At 39.2% G+C, this 24,465-nt stretch overlaps 1 protein-coding gene across 1 annotated transcript; it reads right to left on the bottom strand.

The window, feature by feature from the left end:
* Positions 1–16,735: 16,735 nt before the first annotated feature.
* On the bottom strand, positions 16,736–21,365 carry LOC135223357 (uncharacterized). Its single transcript, XM_064261822.1, has 3 exons — positions 21,286–21,365; positions 18,101–18,298; positions 16,736–16,958 (listed from the first exon to the last, which is right to left on the bottom strand). Exons 1-3 carry the CDS (start codon positions 21,363–21,365, stop codon positions 16,736–16,738), a joined length of 501 nt encoding a protein of 166 aa, XP_064117892.1.
* Positions 21,366–24,465: the final 3,100 nt, after the last annotated feature.

Raw genomic sequence — 24,465 nt, 5'->3', positions numbered from 1 at the left:
ATGTGTATTGGTATACCACATACCTCTGCTTCAGGGAGTTTCGTACCTGTGGGGAGGGGTTATTTTTCATAATTAGGTCGCTCGTCCTCCGATTCTGGTAATATATAATTAGGTCAATTTACTTGGTGTCGTCGATCGGGATTACATTGTCGGAAATAATCTTCTTAACGGAGTTCTCTTCTTCACGGTAATAGGAACTCATGAAGACTTTATAATACAGCTTGATATTATCCTGGGGGTAGGGCTGTGGGCTTTCACTACCGTACCATTTCCTGAGGGCTGTACGGACTTCTCTACTTATTAATTTATTCGAATACCTGTCATTTACGAGTACTTGGGAGGTGTGGTCGAGTTCTTGATGAGTGCTCTGCCAGATCGAGGAGTGGGAGAGGGCTCTCCTGACGAAGACCCTGACGTTCGTGCTTTTGAGTACAGCGAGGCACTCACTGTCACCATTGAGGCAAAGTCCAAATTTGGTCTTCTTTGTGTAGACAGAAGTACGGAGGTTGTCTTCTGTCTTACTCACAACGACGTCAAGGAAGGGGAGCCATTCATTGGGGCTGTATTAAACTGTGTAGTTCAGCACGATGCACTGCAGAAATACCTGACTGAGGGCCTCTACCTAATCCTCGGCGTCGACTTGCACAAAGATGTCGTCGACGTAACGCCATATCTGCAGGGTTGCTGCATCCTGGCGAAGACCCATTCCGCCACGGTGCCCATGTAAAAGTTAGCGAAGAGGACCCCCAGTGGGGAGCCCATTGCCATGCAGTCCTTCTGGCGGAAAATTTGGCCATGGTGGGTGGAGTAAGGGACCTTATTGGTGTAAATCTCCAGCAGCATACTGAGCGAGTCTTCAGGTATGCTGAGGGGCGTTGTCAACTTACTCCTATAGACACACTCAAGGATAATATCTATGGTTTCGTCGACAGGCACATTCATAAACAGGGACTCCACGTCCAGCGAGGCAATAATCCCAGTGCTCTCTCTTTCTCTCTCTCTCTCTTTCTCTCTCTTTCTCTGAGAGAGAGAAAAAAAATCGTAAATGACTTTGATGACTGATATCATAGTTTATCTGTAAAATTCAAATATATACACCAATTTTGACCCTGTACTTGATCATGACCTCTATATGCACTCTACTAGCCTGTATAAATAGCACGGAAAAAGCCGCTATTCAGAAAATAGAGAAGAATCTTTACAAGTGTAATGCTGCTGAAGTAGCCATTACTTTTAGTAAAGTATGCAAGAAACAATGAGGACACCAGAAGCTTTAGAAAATCCCTCCTACTATGGCAAATAGTGATCAAGACTAACGAACTGCATGCCCACCAGAACCAGACCAAGAGACTGTGGCAGGAGTGGGAGAGAGTGAGAAGCAGCCTTGGCACCAGCAAAGTAGCAGAGGAACCTATAGCAGGGTGTCTTGGCGCCCTCCGAGAAGAAGGTAGTCATGGACTGGACGACACCGAATTTGACAACCCTGAACGTGAAACACCCACTGAAGAAGACAACCCCACAAGGGAGGAACCAACGTACCCTGGGAACATCAAAAGATACCTCGACCACCTTCAGGAGGATGGCATGAAGCAGCAGATGAGAGGTGCACTGCAAAAGCTCATCTTCCTGAATGGTGGCAAACTCCACATCCCTGAATGAACCCAAGGATACATAAACCTTGCAGATTATGACCCCAACCTCGATCATGACGCCCTTCTGTAGTTGGGTCTTCATTGCCACTTCACTTTGAGACCCAGGCCTCATGACAAGAGACTCGAAATTGAGTTGCTCTTTGACTCCATCCAGCAACTAGAAGCCCGGAGCATAGTGAGAACTACTGACGCCCTTCAGCCCCTCCTACTTTCTGAAGCTCTTACAGAGAGGGGCTCGCACTCCAGCGGGATCCTCACCAAGGAGATGAAGAAAGCAGCAAAGGAATTGAAGGAGAAAGAGAACATTACAGTGCGATGCGCGGACAAGACGGCAGCATTCGTCTTGCTTGATACTTCCGAATATCACGAGTAGCAGGATGCTATTTTGTCCGATGAGAGCAAGTACGAGTACCTGACAAGGAACCCAACATATGACATCAAGAGGGAGGCCAACGGAGTCATCAGCGCAGTGAATGCTGCAACAAACGCTGTGCACCTGCCACCCATACAAGGACACTACAGCCTGGGATATTTATTTGGCAACGTAAAAACCCATAAACAAGGAAACCCCCTCCTGCTGGTCATCAGCTAGACCCCGCCCCTATGTACGCCTTGGCTAAATGCCTTAATCAATTTTGACCCACTACAACCCGAGCCAGTACAGCCTGCAGGGTGTCTACAGGAGTCAGTTGACGGTGCCCCTCAACATACCTGAAGCCTCGCTCCGTACACTGCTGTAGATCTGCACCAAAAAGGCCCCTTGCTCCACCCCGGCCAGATGTTCTGCTAGAAGGACTGCATGGCAATGGGTTCCCCACTGGAGGTCCTCTTTGCTAACTTTTACATGGGCACCGTGGAGGAACGGGTCTTTGCCAGGATGCAGCAACCCCACAGATATGGCCGTTACATCAATGACATCTTTGTGCAAGACGACGCTGAGGATTAGGTAAGCACCCTCCGTCAGGCATTTCTGCAGTGCTGCGTGCTGAATTACACAGTTTAATACAGCACCGACGATCGGCTCCCCTTCATCGACATCCTTGTGAGTAAGATGGAAGACGGCCTCCGTACTTCTGTCTACACAAAGACGACCTTGGACTTTGCCTCAATGGTGATAGCGAGGGCCCCGCTGGATTCAAAAGCACAACCATTGGGGCCTTCATCAGGAGAGCCCTCTCCCACTGCTTAATCTGGCAGGACTTTCATCAAGAACTCGACTGCACCTCCTAAGTACTCGTAAATAATGGATATTTGAGTAAATGAATAAGTAGAGAATTCCGTACAGTCCTGGAAAAATGGTACGGTAGTGAGAGCCTGCAGCCCCACCCCCAGGATAATATCATGCTGTATCGTAAAGCCTCCATGAGTTCCATTTACCGTGAAGAAAATTATTTCCAACAATGTAATCCTGATCGATGACACTAAGAAAATTGACTTAATTATATATTACCAGAATCAGAGGATGCGTGACCTAATTATGAAAATAACCCTTCCCTACAGGTATGAGACCCCCTGAAGCAGATGTATGAGGTAGACCAATATTTATGCCCCGTCTGTGGTTGCAGAGGCGTCTACGTTGGTATGACTAGCATGCGCCTGTCTAAGAGACTCTCCTGCCACGCCCAAGAGGGGTCTATTAGGAACCATCTACTGGGCTGTGATCATCCAGAACACTAAGAAGGCCTCTGATGCCCGTCGGTTATGCCTGCTGGAGGTGCTTCTCATCCAGCAAATAAAACCAACACTTAATACAACACAGGAAGAATTTCATATTAGCTGTGACGTCCCACAGCATAACTCAACGTCCAACGATGTTACCGCACAGCTCAGGAGGTCCAGACAGCTGCAGAACCAGCAGCTTCGCAACCATCGACTCGGCGAAAGTGGTTTGTGACCTGGCTCAAGCCACCAACGAAAAAGAAGACTTACCTCCACTACCCAATAGGGTATCAGCATGGGGCAAACCCCCTGCTGACGACCCCAAATATAAGAAGGACGGACACCACACCAAAAGCAGTCCACCTCAGCTTCTCATGCTAGAGGATGTCTGGGAGCTCTAGACGAAAGCTTGCTTCAAGACAGAGAGAGAGAGAGAGAGAGAGAGAAAACCGTTAATGACTTTGATGTCCATGATATCATAGTTTATCTGTAAAATTCAAATATATACACCAATTTTGACCCTGTATTTGATCATGACCTCTATAGGTGCTCTACTAGCCTGTTTAAGTAGCACGGAAAAAGCCACTATTCAGAAAATAGAGAAGAATCTCTACAAGTGTCACATTGCTGAAGCAGCCATTACTTTTAATGAAGTATGCTTGAGAGAGGGTCTGCTTCCTAAGTACAATATTATTATTATTATTATTATGTCTTCATTCTCTTCCTTTTTCTTTTCCTGCTGGCTGAGTGCCAGTTTTCTCCTGAAGGATTTGGTGTTGTCTTCTCTTGTCGCAGCTGGATTGTGCCCAAGACGGTTAAGAGTTCTAATCAATTCTGTGCTCCCTGTTAGAGACTTGACAACAAAGGGTAGAAGCACATGCTTGGGTGGTTTTGTCTTGCCACAGGTGATAGAAAAGACCAAATCACTGCCATATGAGACAGCTAGACGCTGTACTCTTTCTGAGGGATTTGCACACTCAGGCTCTCCTGTCAGCAGGGTATACATAAACCTAGTATCAGAGCGGCCATGTTTGATGGACAGATAGGTTTTTTATTTGGTTCCTCAGTTCTATTGCTGCTTTGGTCAAAACATCTTCTGATATGACAGTCTTGGCCTCTAGCAGCTCCTGTTTCATATCGTAGGCATGTCTAGCGAGATGGTCTAGCACCAGACTGTCTGGATAAAGTAGCAGTTTTCCTTTCTCATTGGAGACAAAGTGGACTGATCTGCCTAGCTCACTTTCTATTTTGCGACGAGCATGTTTCTTTGTTGAAGGTTAAATCTGAGTGATACCAAGAGAGTTCATGAATCTTTCAAGTCTGCTTGTAAGGTCTGTCATGGGCACTATATCAGGGTATAGAAAAGCTCATTTCTCAGATACAATGAAGAGATATTCATATGCCCTTCTCGCGGCATCATCTAGACTGCCTCCTGGTTGTGATCTGGCTTCTCACTTGGACTATTTGAGGTCACTGTTTCTCCTTTTGTGTAGAGTTTGTAGCAGGATATGTGGTAGTGCCCTTCAGCAGCAACGAGGTCTCTGCTCGTTAAGGCAAGGATTCTTTGGTCATGTTTTTTGGTTGCTGCACTACGGATAGTCTCATCTGCTCTCAACTCAACACACTGAACAAGATTCTCCCTAGTTTTTTGTCCTTTCAGGTACTTACTCGACTTGTTGCAAAAAATGCATATCTTATCATAAACTCTTGATGAACCTGGTGTATCTCTGCAGGATCTTCTGGAACAAAGCATTTCACTTTCTGCACTGGTGCTTTTGGAAATGATAGAGTCAAGTGTCTTTTTCATGGTGAAAATGCTACGGCATTTACGATGATACTGTATTTGGGGTACTTGTCCCTCTTTGAGGCCATTGGCTAATTCCAAAACTGGACCATGTTGCCTTATCTCTGCAGCCCGGAACAAAACCTTCCAAGACTCCAGGTCTTTCAGAGACACCAGGGGCTCAGAGTCTCCAGCAGAACATTGAAGGATACAGTCTTTGCGCTGACGCTTCTTTGGCAAGGTTCTATCTTCATCACTACTTGTTGAATCCATCTTGTAGACTTTAGGACATCACATGAACTCTATGTACCTGCAAAAAAAACAATACTCAGAATAAAATCAAGATTCTGAAAACAGGGACGTTTCTGATATCAAATGAAAGAAGTTATCTTAAGTAATGTCTGCCACATTGCTGCCCCTTTAGCATTGCATGCAAATTTTGAAATGTTTAGATATGAAAAGGAAGAATTATATTAATCTTATCTAAATATTAGTCTTAATAAAAAACTTAATTACATATAAAATGATACTTACCCAGTAGGACATATCAAGGAATCGATCAACACGAGCTGAAAAAATTCTAACATCTACTTGTGAAAGCTGAAATGTAACATACGCCTCTGGAGGCATAAAGATTAAAAAAAAACAATATTTGATAATACGTCCTGTTCAAAAATGCATTTATTTTGTTTTAATGTTATTAACAACAGTAGAAAACACCTCCCTGTGCATCTATGAATGATAATGATAATGGATATGGAGTATATATCATTTCTAGCAACATATGCAATAACGCAATTAGGTAAAAAATTGAATTATTAAAAAAAAGTACTAAGCTACCAATATGAAGAGGCTATCAGGCCTTAAGATACTTATATCAACCCTATAAACATTTTGGTACCACTCAGAATTATTCACCTCAGGTGGTACCGATATCACATTTGGCTCATGGACTATAATAACAAACAGCAATGCAGCTAACACCGTACATTGTGGCACACCAGATATTACCTTAGCTTCATCCAATTTCACATTGTTTGCAATAAGTATCTGTTCTCTGTTGTGTAAAAAGTTTTTTATCCATCTTCCTACTTTGTCCACTATATTATGTTTTCTAATTTTCTTCGCTAATATATTATGGTCTACCTTGTTAAAAGCTTTTGCAAAGTCTAGGTGAACCACATCTGTTTCTTTTCTGTTTATCATATTTTATATATGTTCTCAGGGTGGAGTAACAGTTGGGTTTGTGTACTTTTTCTGGGTACAAAACCATGCTGTCCTATATTAAACAAATCATTTTTCATTAAATGTTTCATAATATCTTTCTTCATTACCCTTTCATACACTTTCATAATATGTGATGTTAGACTCACAGGCTTATAATTACTTGCCTCTAGTCTTGATCCAGTTTTAAAAGTAGGGATAATATATGCTAATTTATGCTCATCATAAATCTTGCCTGTATCTACACTTTGCCTTAATAATATTGCAAGCGGCTTTGCGACAGAATGGACTACTTTCTTTAACAAAATGGTAGGGACACCATCTGGTCCAGCCGCTGATCTATTTTTAATTTAATTAATAGCCTGCACAATATCAGCTTCATTAATATCTATGTCTGATAGATATTTACAGTTTTCATCTCTTATTTCTATATCCTTATCTTCATTATCAATTCTAGGGGTAAATTCCCTCTTATATCTTTCTGCCTAATGTGTTGCATATTTTCTTTTTTTCATTTGTTAATCTCCTTTCATTTCTTAGAGGACCTATTTCTATTCTTCTTTTATTCAAATATTTGCATAAGAGTACAATAGTCTGGGTATTGCTTGGTATTTACTACGGTCTTTTCTTCCAAGTCCCATTTTTAATTTTCTTTTGATTGTATAATCTTTTGTTCTGCCGTTTCTATCTTACTTTTTATAAAGTTCCATCACTTTCCATGCATTCTTTTCTTTTGAAAGACCTTTTTTTCCACTTTCTGATTTACTGGAAAAAGATCCACTATTTTTTCTAATATTTTATATAATATACCCATATTTACCTGTATACCATCACTTAAGAGTAGGTTTTCCCAATCTTTGTTTAATTCTTCATTTATTTCTGACCATTTTATATTCATACTATAGAAATTGTATTTTCCATATCCTTCCATATCCTTCCCACTTTTTCATTTGCTTTTGAATGAACTGTTAATTCTATGACATTATGGTCTGAGAGAGAGGGAGAGGGAGAGTATGAAAATCAAAGAGAGAGAGAGAGAAAGAGAGAGAGAGAGAGAGAGAGAGAGAGAGAGAGAGAGCCAGCACCAAACACTGGAGACATCACCTGGACAATCATTAATCCCACCTAACAGCCACTCCCAAATACCAACACTAATTAGGCCCAGAAGATCTCAACACCTCCGGGACCGATTTCGTCACCAAACCTTGACCAACCAACATGCAGCTGAATAACTGGCCTATCAACTGTACACCCACCCCAAAATTACCCTTGCTATGTTTAATCATATATGTTGTATGTCAATTCATTTAATCTTGGAAAACAATCGACAGCAAGCTTTTGAATTGTCATAGGTAAATAAAACTGAAATGACAAGAAAAATTGTTATGCCATTTGGAAATCTGATACACCAGCTACACGCTGATGAAAAGAATATATATTAAGAAGAATAGGGTAGACTTTATATAAATTAAATGGCGTGGAAATCCATTATTTTCAATACTACTGCCCTTAGAAGTCCCCTCCCTAGCTATATCTGGATGCATATTACCCAAGTCTGGAAGAGTATATGGATAGGGAAAATTAGGACCAATCAAACCGCATGGAGCTGATCCCTCTCTGTCCCATATCCATTACCGCTGCCAGTCACAATGCCGAAGAAATACTTACTTCTCAGTTTCACAATTTACGGCTTGTATGACTTATACATTTTAGTCAGATATATCTAAACATAATGCAACACTAACTTTACAACAACAAATTCTTTAAATAAGATGCACCGTGAAATATATTATGAGTTATTGGCTTCTCCCTCTCGGTAATAGTGGTCGGTGTCTGTTGATTCCTGCTCACAAAGTCGATATTTACTGCATAAATAACATTTCCATCGCGAGTTGCTAAATTATATACTTGAAAATTAATGTTTAATGCTATTTATAAAGAGTTGCAATAACTCATGGGATGAATCAAACAATATACAAGATGGTAAAAATGATGGTATCTGACCTGTCTGTAGGGGAAAATAGAAAGAGGGAGTAGGCTTACACTATGGACATATGCTATTTCGTAATAATGCACATTACTGTGCATTGAAAAAAAGCAATATACTGGTCATTACTAGGTCATGAGCAGAATTGATGCATAGGTTTATTAGAACTGCGATATGTTTTAAAAAAATATGGAAGATACTTTTTCCAAACTCTCTTTCAACAGAAAATTTTATACAAATATTCAACATATATTAAATTAAAGCCAGGGATAACTGTCATATATTATTATACCACTATTTTCATACAAGATCACACTCGATAGCCAAATGTATGTCTTAAATTTGGTGCATAAATTTGTCATCAAAACTGTATTGTCCACATTTCATTTAACCATAAGGCAGTTATTATTTTAGTAACTGTACATAATACCTTTTTATAGCGTGAAAGAACAGGCAGTAACGCCTGAAAAACGTTCCATGCTTATAAAGTCGTCACTTTCAAAGTTCAGGATTAAATTAATCTTGATGGGAGTCGAAGTTTTTTTGGCCTCCTGTCTGTAGTCTGTAGTGCTAATTACAGGTCATATACCATCATTTTTACTATACCATCATTTTTACTATCTTGTATATTGTTTGATTCATCCCACGAGCTATCGCTACTCTTCATAAATGGCATTAAACATACATTTTCAAGTATATAATTTAGCAACTTGCAATGAAAATATTATTTATGCAGTAAATATCGACTTTGTGAGCAGGAATTAACAGGCATTGACCACTATTACCGAGAGGGATAAGCCAATAACGCATACTATATTTTATGGTGTATCTCATTTGAATAATATAGTGTTGTTAAGCTAGTGCTGCATTATGTTTAGATATATCTGGCTAAAATGTATAGGTCATACAAGCCATAAACTGTAAAATGAGGAAGTTTTTCTTTGGCATTGTCACTGGCAGTAATGGCTATGAGAATGAGTGTAGCTAAAAGGCGTGGCTTGTGACGTCATGGATCAGCTCCATGCACTTTGATTGGTCCTAATTTTCCCCATCCCTATATTTTTCCAGACTTGGGAAATATGCTGCCTATTCACAAGCCGAGGAGATTGACACTGCACCATGCGTCCAAAAAATGGAACTCTCTAAAGATGGCATCCCCTTGCCAAGAAATATCTTCCCGGGTGTATTTACTACCCTAGCCTTTGACAATATTGATCGACTTGAGGAGACACTCAGTGGAGCAGGAACTTCTCACAGAGTCAATGGCATTGCTATCCAGCCTAAAGTGGCAGGGCCCATGCCAAAGACATCCCTGCATGAAATCACGAAATCCAAGAAAAGAAGCATTACTCCTGTTCCACTAATGCTACCAACTTACAATGCTGGGAAACGTGTTGGGCCGCCACAAATCAAGGCAATAGATGCTAAAACAACCAGAGAAGTCTTTGATGCAAGGATCAAGAATCTTGTCTGGCTATTGGCTCGAATATCAGATCCTGAAAATCAGACTGTCAGCAGCTGGACTGGGTTCAACATCAAGATCCACAGTCATATTTCAGTAATCCAGGATACGATCGCCTATCTGCCAACTATCAATGCTCCTGCAACAGAACTATCCACTGCAAATGAAGTACTAGAACAAGCACTCCACATCATGCAGGATTTTCACATGAACAAGATTGTCTGTGTGTTTGACCAGGCACTTTTTGCAAAAGTTGTTGAGATACTGTGGAAGCAAGACAAATTCAAAAATGCAATCATTCCAAGGATGGGCGAATTCCATACTATTTGCAACCTCCTCTCCATAATAGGGAAGCGATTTCAGGATGCAGGGCTCAGGGACCTGTGTGTTGAATCAGGGGTAACAGCTGAAGGATCAGTGTCAAGAGTGATGGAAGGCCACAAGTACAACCAAGCAGTTAGAGTGCACAAGCTTGTGTATGAAGCACTTATGAGGCTTGCCTGGAAAAGCTTCCTTCCATGGATAGAAGAAACTCACAAAGAAGACATATGCCACCTAGAAGAAACGTTAAAGTGCATAGATGAGTTCCATGGTAGCATCAGTCACCCATCCCTCCAACAGGTACTTGAAAATGAATCTTGCACACGCATCTTGAAGTTGTTCCAAGACTTCCTTGAGTCACTCAGAGATGAAAGCAGTCTATCTGCATTTTGGATGTCCTACATAGATATGACAGAGATCATATTGGGCCTCATTAGGGCTTCCAGAGAAGGGGACTGGATGCTTCACCTTGCAGCCATCTGGAAGATGATTCCATGGTGTTTTGCCTACGACAAGATTAACTATGCCAGATATCTGACTTACTACTATGCACAGATGTCTCGACTGTCGATTGATCATCCTGATGTGCATGCACACTTTATGGAAGGTGGGTTTTCAGTACAAATTTGGTTTCTCAAAATCCTTTTGGGTCGAATACCTGTTTTGACCAAGCGATGAGGAGACAGTCAAACAAAGATACACAGACACCTGGAGGTACAAAGGGGTTCAGCTTAAAAGGGGGAGCAGTAGCTAGATACTGTCTCACATCCGAATACCGTAGCAGGTATCTGAGACAGTTACGGGACATGATACATGTGAGCCAACAAAAATTCAACCATCCCGATCTACTGCTGACTAGAATCAGAAGAGACGAGGCAGATGTCCAGTTCCTTGTTCAGGTGATGGAAGTTAGCTGGCTGAACCCTTTCAATCATAACACAGGAGAGCTTGTCAGTCTTTCAAATGCGACTGCTGCACCACCAGACATAGTCAAAGACCTTTTTGAAGCTCAGAAGATAGGAGAGAGTTGCTATCAAGCTTTCAAGAAAGAAAGAATGGAAGGGAATGCACCCATAAAACTGTTCCATGACACTATTACCAAGAACAAACTGAAAACATTTTCTGATATGAGGAAGAAGTCAAACAATCAAGGCCGTACCAAAGATGTAGTACTAATTGCTGATAGGAAATTGTTTGGACAGATGATTCTTGTTGCAGAGAGCAGAAAACTACAAATGAGTGATGTACTGGCTCATCCACTTGGGCCCTTACCATGGGCACTGGCTAATGGTGATGGATCTCTGCGTAAGACTAACAAGGCAGCCCTAGCCAGAGAGGTGGAGAAGAGTGCCTCTCCTGCAGAGGTTATCCCAAAACCATCAGCAACAATCATAGATGGCATGAGTCTCCTCCAAAAGTTAAATGGGAATGACAAAACCTTCTCCCAACTGGCAGAATCGGTCTTGTGCCAGGTTCTCCATGAAGGTGCCCAAAGCCAGCGCGTTGATGTCATTTTTGATGTTTACAAAGAGCCATCCATTAAAGACAGAAAGAGTTAACAGGGGTGCAGATACTGCAATCCAGTTCAGAAACATGGCACCGGGACACAACATCCAGCAATGGAGAAAATTGCTCGGCAGTTCATCCAACAAGACTAACCTAGTCAAGTTTCTGGTTGATGAATGGAAGGGACCAAGATACAGAGAGAAACTTGGGAATAAGGTTCTGTATGTTACCTGTGAGCAACACTGTTTCAAGTTAACTACAGCCCAATGTGAAGAGTCCACAGACCTAACATTATCACAGGAAGAAGCTGACACTCGTATGCTACTCCATGCTCATCATGCAGCAAACTCTGAATACAAAGCTGTTGTCATTTCTGCTGAAGACACAGATGTATTGATTTTGTGCTTGAGTGTAAGCAATAACATTCCATGTCCCATGTATCAGAAATGTGGCAACAAAAAGCCGGACAAGGTTCCTTGATATAACTAAGTTGGCTCATTCACTGGGACCCATAAGTCTGTGGGGCTTTGATAGGTATGCATGCCTTTACAGGCTGTGACACTGTTAGTGCATTTGCAGGTCGAGGAAAGATGTTTGCCTTCAAACAGATAAAGTCTGACAAGACAGCACAAGAAGCATTCACTGAGCTAGGTCGCTCATGGGAGGTATCTGAAGAACTCTTCCAGAAACTTCAAGAGGTCACCTGTCGTATCTATCTGAGTTCCACCCATATCACTGAAGTGAACAAGATGAGATTTCAACTATTCTGTGCCAGACGTGGAGAGCTAGAATCCAGTCAACTCCCGCCTTGTAAGGACTGTCTATTCATGCATGCTCTCTGTGCCAACTACCAAGCTGCAATCTGGAGGAGATGTCTACAGAGCCAGCCCTTTGTACCAACCCCTAATGGCTTTGGCTGGACAACAAATGAGGATGGGACGCTGGACATACAGTGGATGCGTGGGGCTCCGGCACCTGATGTTGTATTGCACATGCTCTCCTGTAAGTGTCTGTGTTCATGCAAGCTACCAGAATGTACCTGCCTGAGCAATTCACTGAAGTGCACTCACATGTGCAAACTACAAACCTGCACCAACCAAGCCAGTGAGGATGAGCTAGAAGTAGACATGATAGACTCAGATGATGATGACGATGAATAATTTCTTAAATAATGTATGATCATGTGAACACCATCAGTAAATAGCTTTTTTTAAGTATCACATGTTGACTAATTAATGGTCTTGTTAAATATCTTTACAAAAACAAGGCATAGACTGCTATGTGGTACTGGTTTGCTAAGAAGACGCAGGAGAATATGAAGTATGGCATATTCAAATTCTTTTAATATGAAATATGGATGCCTTGCTTAGCAAAGTGGTAATATGTTAACCTTACAAAGATGGTTGCATATTGTTTATAATGTATTATGACAATACTGAGTGCTTTGAGTCATTTATGAGTTTGTAATGTTGACAGGGCAAAATATGATAAATAACGTATTTTAGCATTAGTTACGAGCGGTATGTTTAAGACATGATAACCACCATAAAGCTACCTGTTTGAAAAGGCTATCATAGCAAAATGTAAAGCAGAGATATGGAGCAAGTCAAAAATAACAGTGAGAATTATTCACCCCAGGTGGTACCAATATCCAAAATTTGGGTGCTGGGCTCAAGGACTATTATGATTGCAGACATAGACAGTAATGTTAAGGACTCGGTAGTGAGTAGTTTCGCCGATAACACAAGAATAAGTAAAGAAATTACTTGTGATCAAGATAGGAACTCGCTACAAAGAGACATTAACATTATATATGAATGGTCAGAGGTAAATAGGATGGTATTTAACTCTGATTAACCCTCTTACGCCGAAGCCCTAAAAATCAAAACCTCTCCCGTATGCCGGCACCGGTTTGGAGTGAGTGCGGAAGTGGAAAAAATAATTTTAAAAAAAAAATCACAGCGCGCTTAGTTTTGAAGATTAAGAGTTCATTTTTGGCTCATTTTTTTATCATTGCCTGAAGTTTAGTATGCAATCATCAGAAATGAAAAATAATATCATTATCATATGTAAATAATGCGATATATGGTAGCAAAAAAAAATTCATAGATAATTGTATTCAAATCACGCTGTGCAAAAAACGGTCAAAGCTAACGAGTTACTTTTTTTTCGTTGTATTTTACACTAAATTGCAATCATTTGGATATATAATACATAGTAAAACAATAAAAGCAACACCGGAAAATTGTTATCACAAAATGATGTACGAATTCGTAACGCGCGGACGTAAAAAAATGTTATTTTAAAAAATTCACAGTAATTCTAAATATTGTTCTAGAGACTTCCAATTCGTTTCAAAATTAAGATAAATGATTGAATATTACGATACTGTAAGAGTTTTAGATTAGAATTGCAGATTTCGACCATTTCGGACGAGTTAAATTTGACCGAATGTCAAAATTTTTATATATATTTTTTTTTATATGCACATATTTCAGAGATGGAAAAAGCTACAACCTTCAATTATTTTTTATTGCATTTTTCATGAATGTGCGCACATTTTGATATATGAAACTCTGTAAAAAGGCTAATATGAAAAGGAGAAAATATTAGGATAAAGCGATGTACGTATTTCGGAGACTTGCGGCCGCGAATCGGCGAGCAGAGTGAAGGTAAATATATTTTTCAAAAATTCACCATAAATCACAATATTGTTTTAGAGACTTAAAATTTGTTTCAAAATGAAGAAAAATGACGGAATATTACTAGGCCGTAAGAGTTTTAGCTTACAATTGCGCTTTTCAACTATTTCGGTAGAGTCGGTAGAGTCAAATTTGACCGAACGTGTTTTTTTTCTATTTATCGTGATTTATATGCAAATATTTCGAAAAGAGAAAAGCTACAACCTTCAATCATTTTTAGTTATATTCTACATGAAATTGCGCACATTTTTATATATAAAACTTTATGTAACAGCTAATTTTAAATGGTGCAAACCTTTCGACAATCGCACAAAAAAATTCAGATTTTTTCGGAAGAGTTACCGCGCAACGTAAGGAAAATGTTTTTTTTTTTTCATAAATTCACCATATATCGAAATATTGTGCTGGAGACTTCCAAGTCATTGCAAAAGGAAGGTAAATGATTGAATATTACTAGAATACAAGAGTTTTAGCTTACAATTTCGTTTTTCGACCATTTCGGTAGAGTCAAAGTTGACCGAAATTTGAAATTTTTGCACTTAACGTTATTTATATGAAAATATTTCGAAACTGATAAAAGCTACAACCATGGGTTGTTTTTTGTTGTATTGTGCATGAAATTGCGCACATTTCCATATATAAAACTTTATGTAACGGCCAATTTAAAAGGGTGCAAACATTAGGACAATCGCACGAAAAAATTTATCAGAAGAGTTATCGCACGAACGTAAGGAAAAAGTTTTTTCATAAATTCACCATAAATCGAAATATTGTGCTAGAGGCGTCCAATTTGTTGCAAAATGAAGTCAAATGATTGAGTATTACTATGATATAAGAATTTTAGCTTACAATTGCGTTTCTCGACCATTTCGGTAGAGTCAAAGTTGACCGAAGGTTGAAATTTTTGCATTTATCGTTATTTATATGAAAATATTTCAAAACTGATAAAAGCTACAATCATGATTATTTTTTTGTTGTATTTTACATGAAATTGCGCACATTTTCATATATAATACTTCATGTAAAGGATAATTTAAAATGGTGCAAAAATTATGTCAAAGTGACAAAATAATTTTTGAGATGTGTCACTGATACTTTTTAGTGCGATGAGAAAGAAATTCGCGCTTGCGCGCCTGCGTAGCGATTGTAAACAAAACAACGCCTTGATCCGTGAACTCCCAGCATCCCCCAAGGCGCGTGATTCAAACGTTTTTGGCTGGTAGGCCTATAAGTATTTTTCCGCGAATTTTTAAAAAAACTTTTTTGAGCCAACGTATGATACGTCCAATCGGCATACGGGAGACATTTTGACTCGACGTTTAATACGTCCAATCGGCGTAAGAGGGTTAATTTGGATCAATAAATTATGGAGATAAAGGAGGAAAGCTATACACATATAGGGGACTTAATAACAAGACAATCACTAATAAGGAAGCAGTTAAAGACCTTTGTGTGATGTTGAATAGGAACATGTTATGCAATGATCAAACAGCTATAGTATTGGCAAAATGCAAAGCAAAAATGGGAATGTCATTACGGCACTTCAAAACAAGAAAAGCCGAACACATGATTATGCTTTATAAAATGTATGTATTATCGGGCACAGTAGTTTGTTCCTTCCACTGATCCAGAGATTGAACACGAATCCGTGACTATGAAACCCCAAAGCAGTTGAACAAGTAACTAACTAAGCACCCAACAGATGTCGCACCATCAGGGCAATGAAGGAGTGGGAAGCAGGTATTTTTCTGGAGCATAAAGTAAAGTCTCCCCAACCTAATATCGTTAATTAAAGACCAGCTTTTATGTAAATTCCTCCTTTCTCAGTAATATCGGCCTTCTGCCGTAATTTGTTTGTCTTTTTTGTGAACTCTCGTCCTTCCATTCAAGGTCATTTTTTTAGTTAGATTACATTTTCAAGGAGGGAATGAGCAGTTCAGAACAATATATATATATATATATATATATATATATATATATATATATATATATATATATATATATATATATATATATATGTATAACTGAATCACGAAAGTTTGAACGTGATAAATGCATAAATAAAGGTATAAGCTACTCCAGTGTTTCACTTTCCTTCATGGCTTATACCTTTATGTGTATATATATATATATATATATATATATATATATATATATATATATATATATATATATATATATATATATATATATATATATACGCTAGCTGGTTACCCGTCCTACGGGTGGGTCCCAGCTAGATTGGTCCGTGTAACCAAGAGCATAGTTTATGAAAGGAAAATAGATAAATCAAGCCACTATTCAATACAGTACCACGTCCTGAATTGTGAGGAATGCAAATCTGACAAAACAAATAACATCCTTGAAAATGAATATCAAAATGAAGCATCATAAACATATATGGAAAGAAAAATTCTTGGTGTTGCCAGAGATTCCAATTCACCGGAGAGCCTTTTGGTAGACTATGTTCTTTGTTTTTCCCTCCGGTGACGAAATGAACAGGCGTTCTGGAGAGCCCACTCTTGAGCACGCCACATAAAGCTGCCCTTGAGAAAAGCAAGGTTGCTCCAAGTTGATGCCAGCCACTCTGAGAGACTGTCCCTGGACTTTATTGATAGTCATGGCAAAAGCCAACCTGACTGGGCACTGAAGGCGCTTGAAACTGAAATGGAAAAGAAAGAAAAGAGAAAGCTCCTTTCTCTGACTCTCTTTCTGTCTCCAACCATCACTGTCTCTTTCCCTCTTTCTTTTCATTAATACCAACTCACTGTCTCTCTGTCTCTCTGTCTCCAAACAACCATTCTTCTCTGTCTGTCTCTCTCTCTCTCTCTACCTCTCTCACTTTTTCCATCTTTCTCCTACCTAACACCCCCTCACCTCTCTCTCTCTCTCTCTCTCTCTCTCTCTCTCTCTCTCTCTCTTTTTCCTCCCCCTCTCATTCCTTTCTCTTACTTTCTCTTTCTCTCTCCAACAATCACTGTCTCTTAACCTCTTTCTTCCCAGTAATACAACTCTCTCTCTCTCTCTCTCTCTCTCTCTCTCTCTCTCTCTCTCTCTCTCTCTCTTTGTTTGTCTGTCTGTCTGTCTGTTTTTTTCCCTCTTTCTTCTACCTAACACCCCATCTACTCTCTCTCACTTTCTCTCCCTCTCTTTTTCTCTCTCTGTCAACCCCCTTCTAAAACCACCCTCTTTGATGTCATTGATGTTTACCCTAGTATTCTTTTCCAAATGATAAATCATATATATACAGAAATTTGTAAAGTAACTAAGTCTACGGATATAGCCAGCCCCATTTCACGGGCAGAACCAGCTTTGTTTCAGGGAATCCCTTCTCACCCTTCGCAGGGGCGGAAGTAGAAATTTTGGGAGCTCGGGCTCCCGGGGTTTTCCGGTCTCTCAAACTAGGTCTCAACCTTCCTGGGGTGGAAACCCATCTCAGTTCCGAATCTCAATCCCGTCAGACCGACGGCCCAGGCGCCCATATCAATCATACATACATACATACATATACATACATACACACATTGCAAAATATATAATACTAGCTGGTTACCCGCCCTACGGGTGGGTCCAAGCTAGATTGGTCCGTGTAACCCAGAGCATAGATTATGAAAAGAAAATAGATAAATCTAGCCTCTATTGAATGCAGTACCACGACCTGAATTGTGGGGAATGCAAGTCTGACAAAACAAATAACATCCTGGAAAATGAATATCAAAATGAAGCATCATAAACATATATGGAAAGAAAAATTCTTGGTGTTGCCAGAGACAATCCAATTCACTGGAGAGCCTTTTGGTAGACTATGTTCTTTGTTTTCCCTCCGGTGACAAAATGAACAGGCGTTCTGGAGAGCCCACTCTTGAGCACGCCACATAAAGCTGCCCTTGAGAAAAGCAAGGTTGCTCCAAGTTGATGCCAGCCACTCTGAGAGACTGTCCCTGGACTTTATTGAGAGTCACGGCAAAAGCCAACCTGACTGGGCACTGAAGGCGCTTGAAACTGAGATGGAAAAGAGAGAAAAGAGAAAGCTCCTTTCTCTGACTCTCTTTCTGTCTCCAGCCATCACTGTCTCTTTCACTCTTTCTTCTCACTAATAACAACGCTCTGTCTCTCTGTCTCTATGTCTCTCTGTCTCCAAACAACCGCTCTTCTCCATCTGTGTGTCTGTCTCTCCCTCTCTCACTTTTTCCAACTTTCTCCTACCTAACACCCCCTCAACTCTCTCTCTCTCCCTCTTCCTTCCCCCCTCGCTCCTTTCTCTTACTCTCTCTCTCTCTCTCTCTCTCTCTCTCTCTCTCTCTCTCTCTCTCTCTTTTCCTCTCCCTCTCGTTCCTTTCTCTTACTTTCCCTTTCCAACAATCACTGTCTCTTACCCTCTTTCTTCTCAGTAATATCAACTCTCTCTCTCTCTCTCTCTCATCTCATCCTCCCTCTCTCTCTCTCGTCTCTCTGTCTCTCTCTCTCTCTCTCTCTCTCTCCTTTTTCCTCTTTCTTATCCCTAACATCCCATCTACTCTCTCTCTCACTTTCTCTCTCTTTCATTTTCTCTCTCTGTCAACCCCCTTCTAAAACCACCCTCTTTGATGTCATTGATGTTCACCCTATAGTATTCTTTTCCAAATGATAAGTCGTATGTATACAGATATTTGTAATGTAACTAAGTCTACGGGCATAGCCAGCCCCGTTTCGCGGGCAGAACCAGCTCTGTTCAGGGAATCCCTTTTCACCCGATGACAGTTTTTGGAAACATACAATCTTTAAATACTAATGCAAAATGCAAGATGCAGATACTTTCACCAATGTAGCGAATTCATATTCAATAAAAAGCTAGAAAGAAAGAAGCACAGCAAAATATCAATAATAGCACAGAGATAGCGACAAAAAAATGATAGGAGAGAGAGAGAGAGAGAGAGAGAGAGAGTTTCTGGGTACGTGCTAGCCAAATAGACGTAACTAGCTAATAATTTTTTCATTGTGTTTTGTTTTATGGTTTTGTTGGCTGTGTGAGGTTCCAGCAACAAAAATGCGCTGTGAATTGAATAGTCTTTTACTTGTCCAATTGTTATTATTCTTAATGTAGAATGCCATGGTCATGAAAACTACTAATCCACAAACAATATTATGGTGTGGACCTTTTTATATTAACAGAATAGCCTATACCAAACGCATAAGGATGACGCTCCCAATGCCTGTGGTAAGAGGTATACCTTTGATAGAAGGTGACTTGGGACACGCACAAATGACAGTGACTTGTTCCGCACCCTACCATCTACACCCACTGACTAAGGCCACTTGATACCCTGAAAATGTTGTAGAACAGAGCCTGACCTCGACATCGGGAAACGTAACGTCATATTTACAGAGCTCTTTACCATTATTCACTCCTTTCAATTGTGACCATAGCAAACTAGTATTACATAAATAGATGTTGATCAGTGTTTATACTGATTGATCTTTGACTGGCTAGCATATAAAGACCTTAAAACAGCTATAAGACCTTCTTTTCCTTTGCATGAGAAGGTTGCACAGCAGTTGACACTAAGGTTGAAATATTGAAAGGAGACCCAAAAGTAGAATAAATAGACCCTAATAAAATTAATTGAGCTAAAAACTGCAGTCTAAGATTGGCTGTATAATACGCAACCTAACTCTCCAATACCAAGTTAGTAGAGACTGGTTCCTAACCGTCCCAAGACAGAAACTAGTCGAGAAGGGGAAGGACCACTGCTGTTGACTTAGAAGTTAAATTCCTACAATAGCATATTTGCTGGCAATTGCTTTTGAAATATGTCAATCAAAATTTTCAGCGATATTTAACTCGTTTACACATAGCTACATCGGCACTGCAAAACTACTTTGCTCCTTGAAACACAGAATCTGAGTTAAGTTATTTTCTACTTCAATGCATCGTGAAAACAATGACCAAGATATCTTTAAGAAAGACATATAGCAAAATTGATAATATCTGATATTTTGCGATTGCCCTGGTGATAAAACGAAACCAATCAGATGAGGGTTGTTCACTGTGGTGTTAATCAAAAAAGAACTTGAAAGGTGATCTCTCTCTCTCTCTCTCTCTCTCTCTCACATAATTTTTTTGTCTTTATGTCTGTCCTATTATTAAAATTTTTTCTCTGCTTCTGTCTTTCTATCTTTCTACTAAATTCGAACTTGTTACACTGGGGAAAATATCTTAATTTTTCATGTTGTTAGTATTTCAAGAAAATTACATATAGCCGTAATTTGTAAGTGAACTGAAAATTTTGCTAACTTGCACCCATAGATGTTATCTATATATATATATTAATATATATATATATATATATAGATATATATATATATATATATATATATATATATATTATATATAATCATATATATATATATAATAAATAATATATAATATATACTATATATTATATATATATATAGATATAGATTATATATTGTAAAATATATATAATAATAGATATCTATATTAGTATATATATATATATATATATATAGTATATATATCGTATATATATATTAAATATCTATATAGATATCTATATATATTATATATATATATATATATATTATATATATATATAATATATATATATATCTAGTATAGATATATAATATAGAGATATAGTATAGATTATATATATACGATATATATATATATATATATATATATATAGATATATATATATAAGATATAGATATAGAATATATATATATATATATGTTAATATATCTATATATATATAATATTATATATTATATATTGATATTATGAGGTCTAGTATATATATATATATATAATATATTATACTATATATATATATATATTATATATATATATATATATGAGGTGGCTTGCAGGTTGTAGAACACCACCGTTAACACTGTCGGTAAAAGCTTTGTATCGCTCTTGTGGACTGTCGTGTCTGTTGATAGGATACGATCATTTATGGGAAATGCTAATTCTGAATACTGACTTTCTAAGCACTTTTATTTTTATATTTAGTTCGCATATTTCTTTTCCTGCACATTTGACGCTCAAACCCAGTATCGTCATCGTCGACAACAAACTTTACGCTCACTCACTCTCTTAATCAACGATATTAGGTTATGGAGACTTTACTTTATGCTCAAGAAAAATACCTGCTTTCCACTCCTCCTTCCTTGTCCTCATGGTGCAACATCTGTTGGGTGCTTAGTTAGTTACTTGTTCAAGTGCTTCGAGGTTTCATAGTCGCAGATTCGTGTTCATCTCTGGATCAGAGGAGGGAACGAACTGTTGTGCACGATAGTAAGTAATTCACTTGAATATTGCAATATGATATGTTACTCACACTACCAAAAGGATATTGTACAAATAGAGTCTACAAAGGTCTTTTACAGCTAGAATAGAAGAAGTTAAGGATCTTGACCACTGGGAAAGACTACAATTTTTAAAATTATATAGTCTAGAAAAGAGAAGAGAACGCTACACGATAATACAGGCATGGAAACAGATAGAAGGAATTGCCCAAAACATCATGGAGCTAAAAAATATCAGAAAGAGCAAGCAGAGGTAGATTAATGGTGCGCAAAACTATACCAGGAAAAATAAGGAAAGCACACAGGACATTAATCCACTACGCACCAGCATCGACAGTGCAGCGTCTACTCAATGCATTGCCAGCTTATCTGAGGAACATATCAGGAATGAGCGTAGATGTGTTTAAGAATAAGCTCGACAAATATCTAAGCCGCATCCCAGACCATCCAAGATTGTTTGATGCAAAATATACCGGAAGATGCATTAGCAATTTTCTGGTAGACATTAAAGGTGCCTCACACTGAGGGACCTGGGGTAACCCGAACGAGCTGTAAGGTTTGTAAGGTCTAAGGTCTTTCTCTTTCATTTTCATACTCTCTCTCTCTCTCTCTCTTTCTCTTTCATTTTCATACTCTCTCTCTCTCTCTCTCTTTCTCTTTCATTTCACTCTCTCTCTCTCTCTCTCTCTCTCTCTCTCTCTCTCTCTCTCTTTCTCTTTCATTTTCATACTCTCTCTCTCTCTCTCTCTCTCTCTCTCTCTCTCTCTCTCTCTCTTTCATTTTCATACTCTCTCTCTCTCTCTCGTCGGTGTCTGGCGTAGGCTGCGTTCTTCAAATTTTCCGTGTAAAGAGAAATTTGGTTTCTTTCACCGTGTTGATGATTTTTTAAAAATATGTAATGCCTGGAGAAGCTCTTTACAAGTTCTTCTCTTTCGGGCCTTCTTTGGTGTTTTTGTGTGTCATGATTAAAAATATGCCCTTCTTGAAGGTGACAGGAGAGACACTTAGAGTGTTTGGTTGTGGTCATCCCGGTATAAGCCTGGTGGCAACTTTCCACCGGGCGGGCAAATTCATAGATATGACTGCATCTATTTAATGACGTTTCTGGAAGCTAAGTTGTTTTTAAGCAATAACTGCCTTGTTTTCATATTTTCATAATAAATTATCAGATTAACCTTGTCGCCTTCTGCAGTAAGGATTACATTTTCATTTATTATTTTTCTAAGGGCCTTCTCATCTCCTACAAATTTTTGGTGCATGTAATTCCTGTAATATAGTTTTATGGTTGTTATCGGTGTCCGCCATGTTTCCAGGTGCCAGTTATTTATAGAGCCTCGGGTTTGCTCTACCATGCGATTAGAGAAATTGTTTTTTATGAGTTTTTGTGTTGATTTTTGGATCTCCTCCATAGTTCCTTTCCAAGTAGAGTAGTGTGAGAGGACTAGATGGACAAAGGCATCAACCACAGACTTTTTATACCTGTTTCGGCACTCACAAGACCCATCAAGGTATAGACCCCGGGTTCACAGATCTTTTGTATATGGTGGTGGACTGTTACACCCGAATGTCCAGGAAGGGAAGGTTACCGTCACTACTATGTTCGCATGTGAAATATAAGACGGAACATTCTTCAAAAGTGGTCCTTACTATTTCTAGGTCCTCTTCCTTATCCACTCTCACAAAGGTGTCATCTATATTGCATTATTGAGGAGGGCCAGGATCTTACTGAAGACCGTTTCCTCTACGAAGTTCACGTAGAAACCGGCAAATGCAACCTCTAAAGGGGATCCCATTGCCTTGCCGTCGATCTGGCAGGAAAGATGTCCTCTGTGGGTGGTATATGTGGCCTTCTTAGTACATGTTTCGAGAAGGGCTTTTAGGGCTTCTTCGGAGATATTCATATTCGGCGTGTCCTCACATCTATATACCCTATTCAGGACATGTTTAATCATCTCGTCTACTGGAACGTTCTTGAAGAGGCGCTCGACGTCTAGAGAGACGATAATACCTGTACAAGGAGAGTCTTGGAGCTTCCGTAAAATGTAGGCATATAATTGGTGGCAATGTCTGTCAGGGATATGAAGTGATGATATCATTTAGTGTCTGCGATGCTGTAAGTAGACATCGGTAGTTGACTTAGAGTGGCTGCAGGGGATTACTGGGCTTGTGGGTTTTTGCGGTACCATAAATATACAATGGATTAAAGTCAACCTTGGGAAGATGGAGCCTTAGGCTATATCTTAAGGCATGAATCGTTTCAACCGTTCTGTTGATGTTGTGTCGGATGTCCTAGATGGAGTTCTAGCTAATTTTCTGGAATTTTGATTTATCAGTCAGTATTTAGTCCAGCTTTTAGTATTATTCAGCAGTGTGGATGAGCTCTAAGGCAGCAGCTTTGCCCGCTCTTCTCAACGTAAATTTCTAGTTTTTTTTTTAGGTTTTTAGCTGCTTTCTTTACTTCCTTGATGAGAATAATTCTTTTGTATGGGGCATCTCTGTTAGAGGGACTTACTAGACCTAACCCTACCTTGGATAGCGTCAAGGCTGACTTCAACTTCCAGGACCTGGCCGTGCAGGTTTGGCCTCTTTACTACATGAGTGTTAAGTCTAAGACTAAGGTCTTCGTCTTCATTTGTCTGTCCATGTTGGGTGATGTTGATGAATTCATTTCTTTGTTAAGGGATCTTCAAACTTCCACCATTGAGTGTTTATTTGTATTTAAGCAAAAGAGGTAAAGGGAAGGGGAAGAATATTACACTTCTAAACATGGAAGAGGATTTGTGCATCAAGTGTTTGTAATGAAAAAGCTATTTTAATAATTACATGAGAATTAGAAGGAAATGTTGTATGCGGCA

Source organism: Macrobrachium nipponense, chromosome 8, assembly GCF_015104395.2.
Source record: "Macrobrachium nipponense isolate FS-2020 chromosome 8, ASM1510439v2, whole genome shotgun sequence".
NCBI classification, from domain to species: Eukaryota; Metazoa; Arthropoda; class Malacostraca; order Decapoda; family Palaemonidae; genus Macrobrachium; species Macrobrachium nipponense.
Note: the sequence above shows the minus strand (reverse complement) of the source record. Positions and strands in the feature narration are given on the sequence as shown.

Excerpts from the sequence above, each read along its gene's own strand:
- LOC135223357 (XM_064261822.1), bottom strand. The coding sequence starts at position 21,365 with ATGACGATACTGGGTTTGAGCGTCAAATGTGCAGGAAAAGAAATATGC. Across the intron at positions 18,299-21,285 it reads AAAATAAAAGTGCTTAGAAA|TTTCAAGCGCCTTCAGTGCC; the intron begins GTCAGTATTCAG and ends TTTCCATCTCAG. Across the intron at positions 16,959-18,100 it reads GAGGGAAAACAAAGAACATA|TTTCAAGCGCCTTCAGTGCC; the intron begins GTCTACCAAAAG and ends TTTCCATTTCAG.